Here is a 23,235-nt window from a genome sequence, read left to right on the forward strand (position 1 = left end):
GCTGAAAGGCATAATCTCATACTGCGTGGGAGAAGGCAATGGTAAACCCCTCCTGTATTCTACCAAAGAAAAACCACAGGGCTCTGTGGTCACCAGGAGTCGACACCAACTTGACAGCACACTTTACCTTTTCCCATCTGCTACAATTCTTGGAATAACTTTCAGCATTTCACTCTCATAGGAAATGTTCAGACACCATGTGGAGTCTACCTGCAATCTTCGTTACCCAGTTGTCCATGATTGTGAGAACCCACTCTAAGGCAGGATCCATGTGTCCCCTCAAGGTTGGAAACCAAGAATTTGTTGGCTTGTTACTCCTAGTAATACTCTTTAGGTGTTATGTTGCACCTCAACCCACGCTCTTCATGCACCTCTGGTTCCACATGAGCCTGCCCTCTTTGCAGTTGGGCAAATGGCTGAGAAGCAGAGAGAAGGCTTGCCAAAGAGCAGCGCAAGGGAGGCTGGGATAGCATCCAGGTCCTTACTGGGAAGCAGGGGACAGGGGGTGTACCTCTGGTGCAACTTGCAACAAAGTGAGCACACTGGATCTCTGCTGGGAATATAAACAGAGGTTTTCTCATCCTGCTGATTGATGATTGACTGGGAGCCAGGTTGCTTCTATACTTTGATGAAGACTTGAAGATGAACGATAGTCGTGTGCCAAATACACACACACACACACACACACACACACACACACACACACACACACACACACACCACGAGGCATTTCTTTTCTTGTTAGATTTTATTAGATTAAGTCAAAGATTCAAGGCAAAAGGCAAACGTGTTATTCAAGTGGCTTTTAAAATGAGGGTGGATGTCCACTCTCTATGTGCACATTAGAGAAAATTGTTCTGTGCATTAGATTCACAGAGTCCGCAAGCCTCTTTCCACTTGGGAAGCTTACGAACCCCCACAAGGCGCTTTAATTAGGTTAATGGCCAACTGATTCCTGTTACTTTTTCAGAAATCAAATTCCTGTGATCTCCCAAGCCTGTGTACATGTACAAAACAAAAATGTAAATCATTTGTGGCAACTTCTCTGGAGGGTATATCTCCTCCTTGTCTTTCCTCTCCCTGGAAGACTATGATGTTTGGTCAGTCCACCGTATAATTTCCACTGTAGGGTTCTTGCAAGCCCCACTCACTCTGCCAAGACAACAGATGACTGAGGGGCTAAAACTCCACCCACTCAATGCATACAAGTGCATGGGGAGGAGCTTTCTGAAAGGAGATGGGTAGTGGGGAGAAAGCAGCATATAAAGTGAGGGACCTCAACCACCAAGTGGTCCCAAGGATTGCAAGAAAAGGTTGGGCAGACATGCTAGTTGTTCAGCTTGGAACAACTCCTGCATGCAGATCACTCCCTCAAGAGAAGTTTAGCTGCTCTCCTTACCACCTTTCATCTCAAGCCTCACCTCACAGCCATGACATGCTTTGAGTGAGCAGTATGGGTGACCTCTCCTGAAGTCATCAGATTCTGGGGGCTTACCATTCACAAGACTCTTGGGGCACCATCTCCCATGTATCTGAGAATGGGAATTATTTGTAGGCGTTATCCCATGTCAAGGAGTGGAACACACACATCTCCCTTGAGGCTGCAATTCCTCATACAGCTTCCTCTAAAATGCTCTCATTACACCAACTGGAAAATCCTAAGAGCCAACTGGGTACAATGCTTTGGACAACTATGTTTATACTGAGGTCAAAAGATCTGGACACTCTGATTAAATTCTAGGGGCCCACTCTGGCTAGTGTATCTCAGTGCATGGTCTGTGAAGGCACCCAAATCACTCAAACTTGATTAGAAAAGATAATTTCAGCCAAAGCCACATTTGGTGAAGTCTTTCATTCTATGCAGTTCTAACAATATAGGAGTTATATCAGGGTGTGAACTAGTGTTTGCCTTAAAAGGGATTCCCAGATGTTGTTGACTACATAATCCCCAGCCAGAGTCCACTGCAACTGGGGATGATGGCATTTGTAGTCAACACCTGGAAATCCCTTACAGCAAACACTGGTGTGAATCTGTCAACCCTAAATCATGCACACCCACTCCCAGCATGACCTCGCCCCCAGCCAAACACTGCTGTTTATGTGTCAGTTAGTTCTTTGTGAAATCTCAGACATATTGCACTTATGTTAAAGCATGTGTATTTCACTTCTGCTTTCATTTCCCACCCTGAATCCCAAAGCTGATCTTTGTATGAGATCTGAAATGCTGATTCCATTAAAGGCAAATTCTAGCAGCTGCAAAGAAAAAGGCCCACAGCTGCTCCTTCTATCACCCTAGAATTGCAACGTCCCATGCAGAGTCGGAGGGGGAAGGACAGATAAGACTTCAGAACTCTAGTTTTGGGGTTTGCAAATGCATTTGTGAGCAATGCAGTTTCTAAACTAATGATCTCAAAATCAGATGCCCTTTAGAGCAGATTAAAGCAATTCAAGTTTGAGAAGGAAGGGCATTAAGGCTTCCTCAACACCTACCCTGGCAATAAGAGTCCAAACAGGCTCTATCCACATCTATAAACAAGCCTAGCCTGTGTCTATTTATAGGCAATGGGGAGAAGCAACACTTCACTCCGACAGCAGGTACTGGACAAAAAGACCTTGGGTTCTCCACCTCTGTATTAAGAGTCAATTGAACTGTCCAGGTACACATAGATTATAAATCTTGGTCTCCACCACCAAGACTGCCAGCTTGCTCTAAGGATGCAACTAGACAAGACAGTGGTAGATTCACAATTGGATCTCTCAGGGTTTTTTCAAAGCCTAAATGCAGTGTCTGTGTCTTGACCCAGATCAGAAGCATGGCACTGGGGAAATCCCACTTCTCCATTTTCCCGAACTGAATCGCTCCCCTGAAGGCAAAGAGCAGATAGGTGGTGGTGCACAATGTAATCTGGGAACATGGGGGCCATGTAAAAGGCTAACCCCCACACCCAGTGCTGTGGTCGTGACTAGCTCTCCAGCTGCTGCATGAGCTTTGGAAAAAATGCAGGAGGTCCAGTCACAGATCTCCTGTGGTTGCATCTAGTCGGGTTCTAACACGATGAAAGTCTTAAGCAAATCGAGGAACCGTCCGCCATAGTACAATGGGGCAGAGACCCAGAGATTGGCTTATTTCCAAGTCTAAATTGATCACGGGAGGAAGGAGAACACTGGGAAGAAGGTATGTTGTATCCGGAACAGTAGTAAGAAGAGAGTTGCCAGCTTGGGGCACCACTGAGACCAGATATTTGACAGACCTTATTTCCTTTGGCCATCAACCTTGTTGAGGAGACAGATAGGCAATTACACCCATAAATGTGGGTCGTCAATTCTTCAGATGCAGATGCAGCTATGGTGGAGCACATGGCCCCTCAGGAAGGAAGGCAATGCTAGGATCTTGACCTACAGCCGGCTGGAAGACTGCCCAGCTGAACCTGCTGCGCCACAGTCATGCCACTGTATGCACTGGAATGTCCCACGGCACTCCTCTATGGAAGGCATTCGGATAAGCTTATGGGCATGTGGTTAGAAATGCAATGATTAGGTCCAGAGAGGGACATGATAGACAAAGGGCTATACAGGTAAGCACTTAGCAGATCCTGGAAGCATGATCATGAAGCAATTTGGCACATCTTAGTCCAGAAGTGGCTCAGGTTCTATGCAACATTAGCGTTGATCCTCGGCAAGACCCCCAAGAAAACTATCTTGGGGCTTCTCTCCAATTTGCTCTGGTTTGGACCATTTGCTGTCTCATCTCTCTATTGCCGTTTGACCACCATTTTCCAGCCCTAACCTGAAGAGTCTGCAGAGAACTCTTCACACACATCCTGAAAGCCAGCTGTGAGATACAATCTCCCTACTCTGCTATGCAGGAGAGGGGCTCCAGCTCTTTGGGCTTCGAATCCAAGCACATTCAAAAGGCAACGTCAGAGTGAGGAGCCCCAAGTACTTAAGATCCTGTTGTGACCTCCATAACTCGCTGGCGCAGGTGGAATACGAACTCTGTCATGGTCGCGCCTAAGCTTTGGTTGATGAGGTACCGGGGAAGCCGACCCTGCAGGGGGGAAAAAACACAAGGCTAAAACTGGAGAATTAACTTTATGTATATGTTAAGAAGCTGACTTGCAACATCAGGCTACAGATCTATTTAACCCAGTGTGGTGTACTCTGGCGGGCAGCAGCAATCCAGGATCTCAGGCAGGGTCTCTCACCTGCCAACAGAGAGCTTTTCATGGAAAGGCTGAGGACTGAACCTGGGACCTTCTAGGTTTCCATTCAATCCACATGAAAATGAACTTTTCTAGTAGTAATAAAATGTCTTAAGGAGATGCCAGCCAACCAATCATTTTAAATGCTTGGCACAGAAAGACCAGGAGAGGAACAAAGATGATCTTGTATAAAACAACAAAATGTGCTTTACCTTGAGGTCTGTGTCGAGTATCCAAAACAAGGTGCACAGGTTTGGATTCGTAGGGCATTTCAGGGCAACAAAGCCTCCTGGACCATTCTCTGCCCTGCAAAAAGCCAACAGCACAGAAAGTTGTTTTCAATGAAAAAGCAAGCAAGCAAAACATTTTACCAGCACTAAGCCATCGAGAACCATCAAGCAACTGCTTCCTTGACCGGGGCGATACTGGGCTGGGAAAGTGTGAGAAATCTACTCTCTCCATGAATCAATCACAGAGTATACCATAAATGTGACCACCTCCAGTCTCAAGAAGTAGATCTCAAGGGTCCGAGTTCTGATTCAGTTTGAGGGGTACTTCCCGCTTCCACTGAATGCTGCTATATTGGCGATGACTAAACTCAGGCAAACAGGGCATTGCCCCATAGAGATGGGGCAGTAGAGTGACTTGCCCTTCGAGGAATGTATGAATAGAGGAGAGCTGGTCTTGTGGTAGCAAGCATGACTTGTCCCTTTAGCTAAGTAGGGTCTGCCCTGGTTGCATATGAAAGGGAGACTAGAAGTGTGAGCACTGTAAGATATTCCCCTCAGGGGATGGAGCCACTCTGGGAAGAGCAGAAGGTTCCAAGTTCCCTCCCTGGCAGCATCTCCAAGATAGGGCTGAGAGAGATCCCTGCCTGCAACCTTGGAGAAGCCGCTGCTAGTCTGTGAAGACAATACTGAGCTAGATAAACCAATGGTCTGACTCAGTATATGGCAGCTTCCTATGTTCCTATGTAACCCGTCTTATATGGAATCAGACCCACAGTTACCTAGCTCTGTATAGTCTATTCTGACCAGCAGCAGCTTTCCAGGATCTCAGACAGGGTCTTTCCCAGCCCTACCTGGTGATGCCAGGGACTGAACCCAGCCACTTCTGTCTGCAGCAGGAATGCCTGTTTGCCTTCACATATACATTTGTAAACAAGGCAAATATTATGGATGCCATAAATCTCCAGCGCCCCCTCCTTCAAAGAAAATGAAACCCATTAGTGCCACCGTTAGAACTTAAAAGAATGGCAAATCCCCCTCAAAGACATGCGTTGTGGAAGAGAAGCAAGGATCTAGGCATCAAGACTGAAATCGCAGGGGAGGCAGGTGCGACAACAGATGCAGGAGGCCCTTTTTTAGATATTTTGTCAAGAACTGCAAGTGTTCGAAATCCAATCTCTTCAAACAAGACCAGACACCCAATATTTCATAATATGCTCCAACATGCAGAATGGACACTGCCCTTCTTATAGATTTCCCCCCAGCAGCTATGCAGACGCTGAGCTAAAGGCCAATGACTTTTTAATGTTATTATTAGGAAAAATGAAGTGGGAGAGTAAAGCCATCCTGGCTGGTCACCTGAGGCAGAGGCCCTGCTAACAACAAAGAGGCCTTGTGAAGAGATGCTTGGGCAGGAGGTTTGCTCATCACAAGACAGCAGCTGGGAGCAGCAAGGAAAAAGAGGCCACACACACTCAAGGAGTGCAGCCGGAGAGAAAGAGAAAGAGGCCTCGTTGAAGAGCTGCCCTCGACAGACACAACTACCGCCAGGACTTCTCCTGGGATCGTGGGCTGTTGATTGTTGGGCACAGGCAAAACCAGGGTGTGTGTACGCATGCACATGTTCACAAGAGAGGACTCACAACATTATTTTGAAGCATGCCAAGGCTGTGGGCCTTCAATTTGCTGTGCAATGTGCAGCTCTTGGAAGCTAACATATCATGAGCCATTTTGGAAGGGCGGTATATAAATCAAATAAATAAATAAATAAATAGATAAATAATCACCAGAGAATCCTGGCTTGCAAGTCATAACTTCCTCTTTCCAGCTCTCAAGGCTGCAGGCGAATATAAAACCGACAGCCCAGTTAAGATGATCATCTAAACCAGGGATTCTCAACATGTGGGTCCCCAGATGTTATTGGACTTCAACTCCCATAATTCCCAACCAAAAGCCACTGGAGCAGGGGATTATGGGAGTTGAAGTCCAATAACATCTGGGGACCCACATGTTGAGAAACCCTGATCTAAACCATGGTCTAGATCAGGGCTGCACAACTTTGACCCTCCCGCAGCTGCTGCTGGACGACAACACCCATCATTTCCAGGGACAGCGGCTAATAGTCAGGGATGATGGGAGCTGCAGTCCGACATCTGTAGGAGGGTCGACACTGTGTAGTCCTGGTTTAGGTGATTGTGGACAAGGTGCAACAAACCGTGGGCTCTCCTGCTCCTCCTCAAATGGGTAAGGAGGGGAGTGAACGCTTTTGCATTCACTTTAAGAATTAATAATAAAACTTTGTTAGCCGCACCATAACAAATTGTTCTCTGGGTGGGTTATATGTAACAGTTCTGCCCCGCTAACTGAGCAGAGATGCCTTTTAAAGTGGTCATTCTCTTATGTTTAGCAGGGGGAGAGCAACTGGCCCTATCCAACCCCAGCACAGCATCCCTCCAGTGGCTGTTGCTGGTATCCTTTCTAGATTGCGAGCCCTTTGGGGACAGGCGGCCATCTTATTTATGTATTTTTAAACGTAAACGGCTTTGAGAACTTTGGCTGAGGAGAGGTATATAAATGTTTGTCATGGTAGTTCTCCATTACATATGAACTCCATTATTATTGGTTGTATCCAGAGAAACTGAATCCTGACTAAGCACTTTTGAAATCAAAGGGACTTAACTTGGTCATGACTAACTTAAGTCCCATTAATGTCAATGGTGCTTAGTCAGGATTCATTTTGTTTGACTATAATACAATGTATATGTACAAAAGGTTCTCTAGAAATGGAACTAATCAATAAGATTAGAGTAGGGATGTGCATGGAACCATGGCGGGGAGGCTCAAAGGTGGCAGGGGTGCTGCTTTAAGAGCAGGGGAGGGTACATTTACCCCTCCCGCCGTTTCCCCCCCAGCCGGCGTCTGGTTTTTTAGAAGCCCATCGGTGTGGCCGCATACCTCCCCACAGCCCCATGGCCCCCGTTGTCCGGATATGATCGGAAGCGCGTGCCTGTGCTGGCGCGCACAGGCTCGGAGACTTCCGTTCATATCTGGACAATGGGGGCAAGGGGCGGCAGGGAGGTACGCTGCCACCCCGATGGGCTTCTAAAAAAACAGACGCCAGCAGGGGGAAAGCGGCAGGAGGGGTAAGTGCACCCTCCCCAGCTCTTAAAGCTAGACACCCCCGCCTTCGAACCAGCAGAACCTCCAAGGAAGGAAGTTTCATACTGAGGTAGAAAACATTTTGCTACAAGCATGCCATGTTCAAGCTGCACACTGAGTTGCTACTGTTAAGAGGATGCTCTTGGTCAAATGAAGATATGACACTGGGATTAAAGTGAAGAGAAGTCTCTTGAGTGAGCTAGCATTGATACCTCTCTAATCTAAGGATGTGCATGGAGCCAGTTCAGAGGCCCTTTATGGGGGCATCTCCAAGATAGGGCTGAGAGAGACTCCTGCCTGCAACCTTGGAGAAGCTGCTGCCAGTCTGTGAAGGCAATACTGAGCTAGATGGACCAATGGTCTGACTCAGTATATGGCCGCTTCTATGTTCCTACGAACAGAGGAGACATGTGTGAGGTTCAGATATAATGGCGGCACCCAAGGTTGCCGCCACCCTGGGAGTGCGTACTTCCCCTCCCTGTGTGAGCCTCTACTTCCACTTTAGGTTCCGATACATGGAAACGGGTGGGTTACGACAACATGGCCATTCTCGACATATCCTGCCCTACTTCCCTCAGGAAACCCCACTTCTGGAACGGCGATTTCAAGCAAGTTACAGATATTGTCGTTCCCTGAGGGAACCCGGGCAGGATGTGTGGAGATTGGTGGGTTCGGACAACATGTCCAGTCCCAGTTTATTGGAACCTACAACGGAAGTAGAGGCTCAAGCAGGGATGGGGCGGGAATGCCGGCTCCCAGGGTGGCAGCCACCTCAGGTGCTGCTGTTGGGTCTGAACTGACTCACATAATTAAGTGTAGCTGCCCCCAGCACATTTAGCTTGGCTCCTGTTGGTTACAGAACATTACTTGGCAATGAGTTGTGTATTATATGGAGAGGGGCAATAAAAGCAAGCTTAAATGTAAACAGAACAGAAAATCAATATCAAGCCATTGCACAAAGGTATTATATGCTCTTTACCTTAAAGGAAAAAGTATTTCATTTGGCAGATAGCAGTTGTAAGAGGCAGGCAGCCAACTTCCTGCACACCTGGTGACTATATCCAATCACCGTGAAGTTTTGGAACAGAATTCAGAGATAAATCAATTTACGGATAATGCATTTTGGGGAGTAGCCTTAACCGCTGAATCCTGGAATTATTTTATTGGGTTACATGGAATGAGTTAAAAAGGAGGAAAGCGAAGTAGTAACTTGGCTGCTGCCAACACTAACTGTACTGGAAGCATAGGAGTGGACTTCCAAGTCATAGACAGATAGTGAAGGTATGGGATATACCCTCACTTATAATGAAGTCAACATATATAATCTATGGGCAAGGAAAGCCATGACATCAGCGTTGTCTAAAGTTATGGGCAAGTGTTAAATCGTCCAAGACTTACAAATAATCTCAGATTATTTGTGCAAAAAGATTATGTTTAGTAAATCTATTTCTCTCTCCTATTATTGAGACTGCTGATACGGTTTGCATTATGTTGCAAGTACTGTCAAGATGAATTACGTCTGAAAAAACTAAATAAAGAGAGCAAAAGTAATATAATAAATTACGATTTGAAATAGTTATCTTCTCCAAATCTGTGTGCTAGGGAAGCCTGCAAAGAAAATACACTAAGACTGACAAACAAAAACTACCTGACATATCTGGAAGTAGGAGGGCGTGAGCTGTGAACTGTTGCCATCCCTGCCGACATGTATCGGTCTCTCCTCCTCTCAATCCGACGCACATTTACAAAGTCCCTGGAAGCACAAAAGAAGAAAGCAAGAGGCGGCTCTCAACTGATTGACAAGAAATTACCATCAAGGATTTAGACCGAATCGGGACCAACCTGGGGGATACTACACCGCCTGCAGCACCAGCTGCCACATCGTAGGATATCAACGTGTTATCATCAATTCGCTGCAAGATCTGTGGAGAGAATGGAGGGACACAAACCAATCTAAGCCACTTGGGGGGGGGCAGGGGCTCGTCCCTCAGGGAATTCTACTTTGAGAGTAGGCCTGAGGTCTGAGAGAGAATGTTTTGCACCTTCACAAGAACTACAGCTCCAACTTCCATGGGAAAAACTATGACAGCCAGATTGGTTCCATTTAGTAGTGCAGATGTGTAGGACTCCTTCTAGGGCTGTGTCATCAGCCGAGCCAGAACAGAGGGATTCTTTGCAAGAACCTATGGATCCAAGTGAAATCTAAATGCAGCAAAGTAAGTCACTAGGGATGTGCACGGAACTGGCGGGGGCCGGTTTGATGGCCGGGGGAGGGGGCATGTCTTTAAGGGCAGGGGAGAAAGGAGCATTGGTTTCACCTACCGTGAAGGCTTCTTCTGGTTGCTGGGACCTCTCTTACCCCCTCCCCTGCATGATTTCCAAGAAGCCCGTCGGGGCGGCAGCATACCTCCCATTGCTGCCCCGTTGACCAGATATACCTGGAAGTACTAGATGTGCCTGTACGTTGCGCACATGCACGCAACCTGTGCATGCACCTGACATGCGCAGGCGCAGCTAGTACTTCCAGGTATATCCGGTAAATGGGGCAACGGGCCGGCAGGGAGGTATGCTGCCGCTCTGATGGACTTCTAGGAAATCGCGCACCGGCAAGGGTTTAGTGCATCCTCCCCCTCCCTTAAAGGCAGACCCCCCGCAAACCTTTGAGCTGGCCAGGGTTCAAACCTGTTCGGAGGCCTGTAAAAGGGCCTCTGAACAGGTTCGTGCACATCCCTATAAGCCACCTTGCTGAACCTCGAAGACAATAAAAGGGGAATCTATTTGAGTTTGGTTATTTAGAAACTCTGCCTCTTCTAAGTTTGCAACTGCTGACTCTACACACACATGACCCCCACCATGTGCCAAGGCACTTAGAAAAAGCAATCAGGAAGCACTCCAAACTGTCGTGCAGAATTAGCAACCCATTCCTCAGGCAGTTGTGCAAGTGGTATCACGCTTCCAAAAGGCAAGAAGACCCTCACAATTCTGTTTATATATTCTAGCAAGGTAAGGCAGGGCAAACCGTGATTCTAATTGCAGGCTGTGTTGGGAGTGTTCAAGAAAGTAAACAGAAGTGGTAGGAGAAGAGAAAACCTTAAAGTCACCATACTCCTAGTGCCCAGACAGAATCCATTATTGCTCAAACTCTTCCTAATAGTTTCATGCCATCACACACACCCCTAGATGGGCAAGCCACACACCAAAGTATGTTTGCCTTGGTGGCTAGGGGAGACCAAGAGTCACCACTGCCAGAGGTACCTTTAAGGACAGGTAATTAGTAGCCAACAGCTACTGCAGTGACCAGTTTGGAAATACTTACTTGGCAAGCTAATAAAGTTTTATTCCACAGCACCATCTTCTCTGGCTGAAGTATCATCTCCTGATAGACTATTTCAGCAGGACATTGTAGTAAAGCCTGCAGGTGAGAGGGGCTAGTTAATTCAACAGTTCTCTTTTAGTAGCCAGCCCAGCAACCTTTTCACTAACCGCCCCCTATGAGCTTCAATTACAAATCTCTTTTGAGTAGCAAGTCCCGAATTTTTAAAGGGAAATGGCTGCTGTAAGTGGGTGGATGGAGGGGATAGAACTCACCAAACCTATGGAGAATGAGTTACGAGCTTGAGTAAGCTTAGCTATCCTACGGCAGTAGTCAATTATAGTCACTTAGTGGCACACCCTCCCCAATTCACCCAGTAACAAAAAAAGAAAGAGGAGGGTTTCATTTAAAGCCTCTCCAACAATGGTCCTGCTATCGCTTGATGAGCAACAGGAGCACCAAAAGGGAATGGAAATAGCATGCTTTCAGCCAAGCTGCTCATCCTGGGTGAAGCAGGAGATGACAGAATTGACAGCTAGAAGCAATTAACACCCCCAGAAAGGGAAATACACACAGTATGGAGAGTTAAGCAACAGCCCCCCCATCTTTCCAGCATCCTCACTTTCAGTGCTATAAAAAGAATCTCTTTCAGAAGTTAGTTCCTGCCAGCCAGTCAGCACCTCCTAGTCTTTTACATGCAGATGCAGGGGAGAAAAGAACCGGGCTTCTACAAGCCATCAGCTTTGGGGGGAAATTCAGAAGGAAGTAGGTATGCAACAAAATATCCCTGGACTACTGGAAATGGAATACCATGGGTGAGGTGGTGGCAGTATCCCAGGGGTCATCAAGGTGCCTTACCTTTAGGATGAAAACCTTGCCACGGAATGGTATTTCAAGGGAGTGAACTGTGTCGCCAAACTCCTGCAGGAGAGGTATGGAAGGCACGTGAGCTTCACAGCAAAGGGACACAAGGCGTTTCCTGCAGCATTTCAGGATCTGACAAGAACTTCTAGGGTTGGTTCACTATCATGGATTATGCTCACTGAATGGGGTTTAGAGCCCACCCTGACCCAAGGGCACAGGGTTGGCAACAGTATGCTCTACCCTAGCCGTAGCCTCCAAAAGCCAGTCTGAATAATGCCTTGCATCACTTAACAGGGAATGGACAGGCCCAGGCTTTGATGGGACTCCAAGGAAATAATTCCAAAGCTGAGGGGGGGTGGGGGTGGAAGAACGCTTCTCTGCCCACCTCTGCGGATTCAAAGTGATGCATGAGAGAGGTTCCCAGTCCATCGGACAGGTTGTGCTGGGAAATAGTGACCGAGGCAGTTTCTGATGGAGGGGGAAGCTGGACCAAGGCTGTTTATGCGACATGTGCCTTAGGAACATAGGAAGCTGCCATATACTGAGTCAGACCACAGGTCCATCTAGCTCAGTATTGTCTTCACAGACTGGCAGCAGCTTCTCCAAGGTTACAGGCAGGAATCTCTCTCAGCCCTATCTTGGAGAAGCCAGGGAGGGAACCTGAAACCTGCTCTTCCCTGCTTAGCTGAGGGGACAAGTTATGCTTGCTACCACAAGACCAGCTCTTCTCTCCTTATAAATAAGGTTTGGTATATTCAGGGCTACCGAAATTGCTGCTCTGTGGACTAAGCCGATTCAGATTGCATCTCTAAGCCAGAAATGGTTTAGAGAGGCACTTCTTTTACAAGTGTTGGTCTGCCAGCGACTGGGACGGGGTGGGGCCTGAAAGGGAGCTACCTGAAAGGTAGCTCCTTGCCTTTCCAGAAGCCTGTCCCTTCCATTGAAAACAATGGCACTTACTTTAAGGGTAATTAAGGTTTCGAGGTAGCAGTGTCCTGAAAGGGTGCAGTCAGGTCGGAATTTTCTAAATCCTTCAGTGGCCCAGAAGGTGAGGGGGAAGGATGGGATTTGGGGCATGAGCAACCAAACCCACGACACACAGAGAAATTACCTATGTCTGGTAGCACCAAGAACCTCTCAAAACAACATACCACGCCCCACCCCAACCCTTACAGTAAAATCCCACTGAAGACTAGTATCAGGAACAGAAAGAAAAGAGCATGAGGATATCTCAGGCAGATTCATGCCCTTGACCTCTGTCTTTCCTCAGTTATGGAGGGAGACTGACACCCTTTGGCATGGCCCTTCATTCACTATCTTCCAGGCAGCCTCAACTGAGCACTTTGAGGCAAGGCAGTGGGACTGAGCAGCTGGAATTTGCTCAGCCTTTGGAGAAGGGCTCAGTCCCCCTTTTAGCGACAGTTGTTAGGCAGCAGTGCCTCCTGAGGCCTGCTTGTTCTGCAGCTCTAAGTTGAGAAAGGAAAAGTAGGAGGAAGCAGTACTATGGAGGCCCAGAAGGAATCCCAGGGAAGCACAAATGTATGTGAAAAATATAAGGAAGGTTCCATGATGCCACACCAATCCAATCTAAGGGCTGGGCAGAGTTTCTACTGGGCAGGGGTAGGACTTGAGCGCAGCAACTTAATTTTTCACAATGCTCATGTCAACCACCGACATCTGCTGGCCAGCTAAGAAACTGCATCACTAATGCAGTTTGTTTTGATTGTTTTTAATGTTGTTTTAGAGCATTGTTTTAAACAATTTTAAAGTGTTGTGTTTTAAATTGCTTGTTTTTATTTCTAACTAATGTTTTAATGTTGTTTTTATCTGTTGTAAACCGCCTAGACACATAAGTTTTGGGTGGTATAAAAATATGTAAATTAAATAAATAAATAATGCTCCAAACCAGAGTTAAAAATACAACTGCACACAAGGGTGGGGGGGAGAACCACCCCCAAACCCATGACACACAAAAGCAATAACTGACACCAACAACCAAAGGGAATGCTGGGAAGGAATAAGTGCAGCAAAAGAGGGGGCAAAAGGAAAGAAAAAAGAATGGTCAGAAAAACAAGTCCAGAGGGAGGGAGAGGAAAAAGAGAGGAGAGGGCTTCTCCAGGGAGAAAGAAACAGAGAGAGGGAAGGAGGGAGGGACTAATATAAGTAGAGAGGTAGAAAGGTAATGTATCAAACCCACATCATTTCTTGACGGGCCTTTGGCTAGTAAATTAATAAAAATGGAATCACTTCTACAAAGCCAATATCCTGTCTTGTTTGGTGTTTTACAGGTTTTTATTTTAAGAGAGAAATGACATCATGTAATGAGAACCTTCTGCAATTCTCCTGTTGATAATTCATTCTTTTAAGTGTGCCAAACAGTGTACACACAAAAACACACACACACACACACACACACACACACACACACACACACACACACACACAAACACAAACACTGACACTCAAGCCCTTCTTTTGAAACTTTAGTAACACCTTACTTCTGGGGTAATACCTCTATTTCACCATGTGAGGGAAGCATCAACTATGAAGAATAGCAAGATTTCTTATCTTATCGTGATGTTTTCCAGTTTATTAAAAACAAAACACTTGTGCCAGATTATGCCTAGGCTGGAACACCCCCATCCATCCCATGAACGAGGGATGGCTACATCATTTGAGAATAGGCTCTTATTTCTTTCATAGTGAGATACAACATTGACCTAAGGGCCACAAATCATCAGGCTTTCAGGATCAAACACTTACACTGCTTCTCTCAAGTGTCCAGTTCTCCTCTTGGGCTAAGATATGCTCCACTGATTCAATGGCTATTTTGCCTTGCCGAACATATTCTCTTTCCTATGACAATAATTATGGTTAGTTAGTTTCCTGTGGTGAGTGTTGCACAGTTTAGTGACACAACTAACCCCACGTTCAACCCATCCCAGCTTCTCCAGCCACAAGGAAGTCCTCATTTAACCAACTAGGAAAAGGAGGCAAACATTCTTGGTAGCTTCCCCACTTTTGATGAAGTCACTTATCCCCAGAGGTTCACGAATGCAGAAGCAGGTTAAAATAAAAAGATTTCCCACTTGGGTAAGGATTTTTAAGTAAAGCAGAGGCTATCACTTAGAATTGTCACCTGGTCAAAAGACATCTTAATTCTAAAGAAAAATGTACACTGGGGGTGATGTGTGCCTGTATTGTAGTAGGCATAGTTTTAGCAGGGACATTTCCCCCCTCTCTTGTATGCAGGACACTTCTTCTAAGATGGCACTCACCATCAGCAATGCTTAAGGACTTGCACTAGAAACAACTGTGATTAAAAAGGTCTCCAAATTGGGCAGACTGTTTTTTAATCAAGTCATTTAATGGATTAATTGACTAAATGCTGATTTGTTTTATTGCTTGCTTTTTAAAAACTGAAGTAAAGCAGGTGAAAGCCTAAGCCTCCCCTGGGTCATTCTCTTTGCTGCTGCTTCTCCACTGACCCAAATATGGAAGGAGGTGCTGCCATTCACCCCAAGCAAGCAGGGATGTATGGCTTATACATACTTACAGTTTGCCATCCATTTACTCTCATGGGATGAGTAGCAATGGTCTCCAGGCAGAAAATGGTCCTTCAAGAATGGAGTCAAGTGCCTAAACCACTTTGTCACTGGCACCTTAATGATATGGGTATATGCCAAAAATAACAAGGCTATATCCTAAAAACGTAAGTGTATGAAGCAGGCCTTGGGGAAGTTCATGGTGACCAAGTTAGACCAAGTGTATGATGCAAAGGAAAAACACTGCCACCAAGTGGCTGAAAAGGGATGACAGCTAAATAGAGCTATCTAAAGCAGCCAAAGACTTCTGGAAAAAGAAATCCACACACCAAAAACCAGGCTTTGAGAATGCTGCAGCATTCACACCCTCAGAACGGCAGCTATCACAATAAGCTTTGAGGACTGATTATGGTTATAACCAGACCACCAGCAAAGGGCTGGATGATGGTGAAACAAGTCATGAGTTTCCCCCTAGAGAATTACCTGGACCTGCACTCAGACACACCCGACAAACACACCCCAGACCACAACTCCATCTAGCTCAGCACTGTCTCCTCTGACTGGCAGTGGCAGGTAGGGACGTTTCCCAGTCCGACCAGGAAAAACTGGTCATTGAACCTGGGACTGCCTGCATGCAAAGCATGTGCTCTACGATGAAGCTATGTCTCCTTCCCATATACTCTAGGATATTTCAGAAGCTAATCAGGTTCCTAGTCCTCAGCATGAAGGGTGATAAAGGCTCACAAACAGGAAGAATCTGTTGGGACTGTTGGGGGTGTTTAGGCATAATAGAGGGATTTTTCTTTATTGTTCTTAATCCTTTGCGTAGATCCCAGACCCTTATCTTTAACCACTACATGCTACTTACTCACCACTCTCATTCTTGGATTTTATTTTATTTTATATTTATTTATTTGATTGATTGATTGATTGATTTCTATACCGCCCTTCCAAAAATGGCTCAGGGTGGTTTACACAGAGAAATATTAAATAAATAAGATGGATCCTTGTCCCCAAAGGGCTCACAATCTAAAAAGAAATGTAAGATAGACACCAGCAACAGTCACTGGAAGTACTGTGCTGGGGGTGGATGGGGCCAGTTACTCTCCCCCTGCTATATAAAGAGAATCACCACGTGAAAAGGTGCCTCTTTGCCCAGTTAGCGGGGATATCTCACTCATCTCATCACTGTGCAATTAGGACTGATGAGCAACATGAACAAGTAGCTCTGATTGAAATGCCACTTGTTCATATGGCATTTTTCTTAAGAGCTGAAAGTGCCACACTATCTCAGTTATTCACAATGACTTTTAAAGGCAGGCCAGCCTTCTCCCCATACCACAGACAGAGGCCGAAAGAGTGGCTTGCTTAGGTCCGCACCCCAGTATGACCTTACAGTCAACCCAAGACTTAAACAAGGGACTTCCTGGCTTACAGTTCATTTTATTTAAATATTTGTACACTGATTTTCTATGCATACTTTACCAAGAGCAGTTTTCATTGGATTGCGTTATGTTGGTGCTCTCAGCTATTAAGCTACACCGGTTCTTATAAGGTGCTACCACCTCCTGATAAACAGTATGTGTGTCCCCCCAACTTCAACAATTCTGATAAGTTGTTTGGGCTGCTCAAACATTTGTAGAATCTATTCTGCATATTGCAAATATTAATATTTAGAGTGAAATCAAAAGCTTTCCATCCCCCCAGAATGGTGGTAGGTTACAATGTACTTTGGTCTGACTTAACAAAAGCTTTGTGAAGCAGTATTAAGGTTGAGAGATGCAATTCCAAAGATAATCCTGACAGAGAACTTCATGGGTTCCTCAGGGATTTCACAGTAAGACCTAACACTCTGGGCACTGACTTTCCAGGGTTTTGGGATGTGTGTGTAAGAGTGTATGTAGGAAGTATTTGCACACTCACAAGATGCCCTCTGTTACCCCCCGCCATTGGTGCATATTTTCTTCTGTGTAGGCAATGCTGGTACCAGAGGTTTTAAAGCGTAGAATGAAGCAAAGACAAAAGGGTGCGGCAAAATGATCAACCCACCCCAGGCTAACCTCATCAGTTAATGTCCTCCTTCCTAGAAGTTCGTCATCAGAATCATCTGATCCTAGAGAAAGCAGGGAAATGAAGGAAAGTTAAGGCAGAGGTATTTCCATCCCTGCAATCCCAAGGTAATCTGGTTACACAAAAGTTACACTCTGGTTACACTCTGGGAAGAGGAGAAACAAGCAAGCTTTTGTTAAAAAAGCACCACACACAAAACCTCTTCTTCTTTAAACAAATGAACAGGAGGAGGGGGAGGTTTTGAGGGGCTGGTATCTCTTTAGGGGAGAAGTCCCAATGTGTGTCTGTGATTGTTTTTTTGCCAGAGCTTGTTTTGGTGGCTATGTAGGTTTCAGTTTCAGTTTCTCTTTTGCCTGGACTGAGACAGTGGGAGCAAGGGCTGAGGTGAGTCACACCTGGTGGGAGGGGCCACATTCCAGTTGAGCCTGGTTGCCTCAGTTTGAAGCCTACTCTCTACATAAGAGGTGGTGGCTAGGGAACTTAGCAACCAGAGATTAGTGAACAGAAATTAGCAAACAGGCATCATAGGAGTTTTGCATGGAGTTTAGCGGGGAAGTGTGCTGGAGAGCTTGAAAGGACCCACTCTTGATCACACAGAGCCCATCTTTCACACTCCAAGGCTGATGGCTCCTCTGCTGTCATGGAGAATGGAAGTCTCACAGAAGGAGGACATCATTCAGAGGAAGAGGGAAATGCTCCCTTAGAAGGGACCCTTTCTATGGATGATTTACCCATATCTTCTCACACAAGGAGCCTCCTAGTAGTGGGTGATTCAATCATTAGGGCTATAGAGAGAGACGGGTCTGTGACTCGCGTGTAGACAGCACAGTGACTTGCCTGCCTGGTGTGAAGGTTGTGGACATCAGGTGACATCAAAATAGGCTGTTAGGCAGTGCTGGGGAGGAGTCAACTGTTGGGGTGCACGTTGGCACTAACAATGTTGGGAAATTTAGTCAGGAGGTCCTGGAAGCAAAGTTTAGGCTGGCAGATAGCATATTGAAGTCCAGGACCTCCAAGGTAGCACTCTCAGAAATGCTACCTGTTCCACACACATGGCCAGTGTTACAGGTGGAGCCGAGGGGTCTCAATGCATGGATGAGATGGTGGTGCCAGGAGGAGGGATCTAGATTTGTTAGGCACTGGAATACATTTTGGGACAAGATGAGCCTGTACAAAAGGGATGGGCTCCACTTGAACTAAGATGGAACCAGGCTGCTGGTGCTTAAAATCAAAAAGGTTGCAGAGCAGCTTTTAAAATGATGCCTGAGGAATAGCTAACATGAGCTAGGTAGTATCCGGCTGGACAAATGCCATCCTTTAAAGTGCGAGGGTGTAAATGCTTCAGATAAACCAGAAGGTGACAGAGTAGAACCAGCTAAAGAGCAGACAGAAGGCTGCGCTAGCTGGTCAAAGAGATCAAATGGCCATAAGAAAGACAGCACACATCATGTAAGAGATTCAGCGTATAAATGCTTATATATCAATGCCAGAAGCCTCTGAGCCAAGATGGGCGAGCTGGAGTGCTTGGTTGCTAATGAAAACAGATATAGTGGGCAAAACATAATCATGGTGGAACAGTGAAACCAGTGGGACACTTATTCCTGGATATAAACTTCACAGAGAAGACAGGGAGGGGCGGACTGTATGTTAAAGAAGGGATAGAATATCTAGAAAACCTAGGAAAACCGGAGTCTTCCTGTAGTTTCTCCACCCTCTAAAGAGTTAACAGGAAGTGAACTCTTCTCTTGACTGACAGGCTGGTGAACTCCAGGGCTCAACCAATCAGTCAACCAGGTGGGATGGACATGAGAACTGCAGGGGGAATTCTGGGGAAAAGAAAGAAAGTCTGTGCTGGGAGCATGGAGGAGGATATGCAGGAATGGGGTTTGCTGCAGCAGGATGACTGTAGATCCTTGTAAGACAGGATTGCAGGAGGCTTGATTCTCATCAGAAGTTTGGTGAGTTCAAGGTCAGGAAGCCAGGGTTTTGGCTTCGGGAATTTAGCATAGGGAACGAGTGTTTAGTCAGACTTCATGTCAGGGATTTATATTTCTTTGTGTGTGTGCTTTGCATTGCCCTAAATATCTGTTCTTTGCAACTCAGTAACTAAGATTTCAAAGAGTGCCGCTCCAGAATCATCTGGGTGCTTTTAAAGTATTCTTGCAACCAACAAAGTACTTTTAAGTGTATCTAAAAAGCTAAAAGCCTCAGACAGAAATAGTCTGTAGTAATTTTAATAAAAAGTCTTCCCCCCTGTTCTTACTATTTACAAGCCTCCAAGGGAGAAAGGGGGGCCATAAGGGGGATTTCTCTGGCGCAAAACACGTCTCAATGAGAGCTTGGCCAAATTAACAATTAACTCCATGTGCAGGCAGATGCCTGGGAGAACAATTGGGTTTATACACTTGCTTGTTAGCAAGGAGGAAAAGATGAACAGGGATCTTTGATCCAATGCCTGTTTAGAGTAGCCTGTAGGAGAGGTCTGGTGGCAGCAGTAACCTATCAGAACTATTGGGTTTACCAGAATCTTTTTCTTAGCTTTCTGGGTTTTGAAAGTTAAGGATTTTTAATCATTCGTAGGCAGCTTCTCTGAGCATGCTGCAGAAATGACTCATGACTGATAGAGAGTCATCTCTGAGCTTATTGACTGAGAAGGCTGCTAAGAGCTGGTTAAAACCGGTTCAGCCAGTTTATTCATTAACTGACCTGAGCCAGGAAAGGAAATTTCCACACACCAATTTGCCACACCTCCACAGAAAATCTGTGGGTGATGCACACTGGGGCAAAAAATCCCAACCTCACATATACACTGATGGGATATGAGCTGTCGGTGACTGACCAGGAGAGAGATCTGGGGGTTGTGGTAGACCGCTCGTTGAAAGTGTCAACACAATGTGTGGCAGCTGTGAAAAAGGCCAATTCCATGCTTAGAATCATTAGGAAGGGGACTGAAAATAAAACTGCTAATATCATAACGCTCTTATACAAATTTATGGGGTGGCCACATTCGGAGTACTGTGTACAGAGGTCACCATACCTCAAAAAGGACATTATAAAACTGGAGAAGGTGCAAAAGAGGGCAACCAAGATGATCAGCGGCCTAGAGCACTTTCCTTACGAAGTAAGTCTACAACACCTGGGTTTTTTTAGTTTAGAAAAAAAGACAACTGAAGGGAGCCATGATAGAGGTCTACAAAATTATGCATGGTGTAGAGAGAGTAGATAGATAGCCACAGCCTGGATGGCTTTAAAAAGGGCTTAGACAAATTCATGGAGGAGCAGCCTATCAATGGCCACTAGTCTGTTGGCTACTGGCCACCTCCAGCCTCAGAGGCAAGATGCCGCTAAATACCAGTTGCAGGGGAGCAACAGCAGGAGAGAGGGCATGCCCTGACCTCTTGCCTGTGGGCTTCCCAGAGGCATCAGGTGGGCCGCTGTGTGAAACAGGATGCTGGACTAGAGAGGCCTTGGACCTGCTCCATCAGGGCTGTGCTTATGTTCATAACCATGTTAAGATAAAAACAGGGAATTTTAGGCATTTGCTCCATTTATTGGTTTGAGGACAGTTCGTCTTCTTATGCTTGTCTCTTGCCACAGTGCAAGCCTATCACATCCACCTTCGATCTAAGAACTGTGTTTGCTTCATATGAACAAACCAATAGCTACAGTTCTGGAAGACACGCCTTATTTCATCGTTGTGTCTCTTTTTGTTATTTATGCATACAAATGTGGACCCTCAAAAGAGAAACATGTTCATGAAGTCATGGAAGGACATCCAAGTCATTCTCCATTTGGCATTTGAGAGAGAAAGAACCCCACTGTTTCTCAAACTTCTCATAACCAAGGGACACCTTTTCTGAATTTAAACTAGAAACACACTTCATTATTTTAAGTGTAAACCGCCCTGAACCATTTTGGAAGGGTGGTATAAAAATCAAACAAACAAACAATTATTAAACCTGAACCATTTACTTTCAGAGCATGGCATAGGAAGAATTCCCCATTCTTAGGAGTCCATTGTCCTGTGTTTCTGCAAGCTTCCAGTGTGTGTCCTGATTGGGAAGGAGGTAAGCCCAGAGCATCAATCCGAGCAGCGATGCAACAGGCAGCCTCACTGGATGGTGGCTAATTCTGTTGTGCATTGGCCTCAGGACTGATCAAATGACTTAAATCTTGCTCAATGTGGACATGGACAGAAGAATTTCCTCCTCCCAATCCACCTCTGCTGAGGGAGAACACCACTGAAACACTGACTCATGAAGGGACACAACAGGGAGCCTCTTTGTGTGGATGGGAACACAGGGAACTTGATTTTATTCATTTCATTTAGCACAAGTATACTGAAGCAGTCTCTCTCTCTCTCTCCCTCTGATGCAGCAGACCCTACTCCAGCAATAATCACTTGACCATTTCAGAGACAGGTTTTGAGGAAGTTATATTTTATGCCTGCTCCCTCATCATCATCATCATCATCATTATTATTATTTAAGAGGGAAGTTAAAGAGCTCAGCCATGCTCACATGAACTCTTCGGTCTTGAGATTTTGCTAGTTCACAGAAGAGGAACTGCAATATCACGCAGCTCTGATGCTACTCTGCTCATATTCATGGACTACCTGTGGGTAGTCCATGAATTTGGTAGAAGCAAATGAATTTGGTAGAACCAAGTTTTTATGCTCCCCCACCCCCCATGATTCTGGCAGCTGACTCTCAAGCACTCCACACAGACGTTTGCTAGCAAACCCTCAAGAGGAATGAACATCAGTCACCTGCAGCAGATTCTGGAGGGGAGTAGAACTGGCCATCTGAAAAAGGCCCAGGATAAAGTTGGGGTCCACGGGCCACTGCAGCCTGAGCCGCCAAGAACCCTGAAAAGGAAAGAAAGAGGAGTTACGCTCATTCATCACTGGGTCACATCCCTGGTTCAAACTGCGAGACCCCACATATCTTGAGGATGTTTGTTCAATGAGGGGCAAAAACATATGCTTGGAGAGAAAAGGCAACCCTCTCAGAAATTCTAATTCCTGGAATAAGCTGGAAATAGCAGCTCCAAAACCAAAGAGGAAATCTAGTTGCATAAACAGCTCAAGCTGAAAAGTTCCATGGAGCTATAGCAACAGTGCAAGCCACTGGGGGAAAAGGCCCCAGATATTTTGAGCCAAGTACACCAGGGCTGGTGTACAGGACTGGGCTGGCCTCCTTATTGGCTTGAGCCAAGGTATCTTGGCAGGGAGTGGAGGAACATAGCTCAGTGGAGAAAATACACACTTTTAGTGCAGGAGGCATTCCACTCTCAGCAACTCCAGTTAGTGGGTCCTTAATGAAAAAGCTCATGGGAAGACTTCTGCCTGATATTCCAGGGACTGGGAATTCGAGACCCTGGGTCTAGAAATGGACCCTTTGGTCTGACACAGAGTGGTGTGGTTTCTGCACATCTGTCAAAACTGCTGTGCAAATGCTGCATCTGACAACTGAGGTACAATCTGACATCTTTGGTGCATCACTGGCGATTGTGGGGGATATAGGGGAGAACATGAAATGCGTCAACCATGGACTAGAATGACCTTGCCCATTCCAGCCACAGGATTCTACAGTCTTCAGAGTACCTAAAAGCAAATTTCTAGCCTTCATGCTCACAGAAGAATGCTTAGAACTATCTCCCCTACCAACCCATTGGGTATTTCAAGTTATTGAAAATTTGAGACACAGAAATTATACACAACCAACCAAGGGGTGCATATGCACTCAATGCATCCTGAATATGGACAATGCACATGAGGCAGCCCTTTGCATCTTCATGTACACAGACACCTCTGCACAGGAAGGCAAGCTTATCTCTCCCCTGTATACAGGCTG

At 45.9% G+C, this 23,235-nt stretch overlaps 1 protein-coding gene across 2 annotated transcripts in view; it reads right to left on the reverse strand.

Moving 5' to 3' along the window:
• Positions 1-729: 729 nt before the first annotated feature.
• The window catches only part of STARD3 (StAR related lipid transfer domain containing 3), a 46,786-nt gene continuing 24,280 nt past the window's right edge, over positions 730-23,235 (reverse strand). For both annotated transcript variants that reach the window (XM_053263426.1, XM_053263425.1), the window contains exons 7-15: positions 22,149-22,247; positions 17,371-17,423; positions 14,529-14,621; positions 11,760-11,822; positions 10,905-11,000; positions 9,431-9,510; positions 9,237-9,341; positions 4,415-4,508; positions 730-4,048 (exon numbers count right to left, since the gene is read on the reverse strand). In XM_053263426.1, the coding sequence (XP_053119401.1) occupies positions 3,944-4,048; positions 4,415-4,508; positions 9,237-9,341; positions 9,431-9,510; positions 10,905-11,000; positions 11,760-11,822; positions 14,529-14,621; positions 17,371-17,423; positions 22,149-22,247 (788 nt within the window). In that variant the 3' untranslated portion in view covers positions 730-3,943. The remainder of the gene's footprint in view (positions 4,049-4,414; positions 4,509-9,236; positions 9,342-9,430; positions 9,511-10,904; positions 11,001-11,759; positions 11,823-14,528; positions 14,622-17,370; positions 17,424-22,148; positions 22,248-23,235) is intronic.

The sequence above is a fragment of the Hemicordylus capensis genome, chromosome 6 (genome assembly GCF_027244095.1).
Source record: "Hemicordylus capensis ecotype Gifberg chromosome 6, rHemCap1.1.pri, whole genome shotgun sequence".
NCBI classification, from domain to species: domain Eukaryota; kingdom Metazoa; phylum Chordata; class Lepidosauria; order Squamata; family Cordylidae; genus Hemicordylus; species Hemicordylus capensis.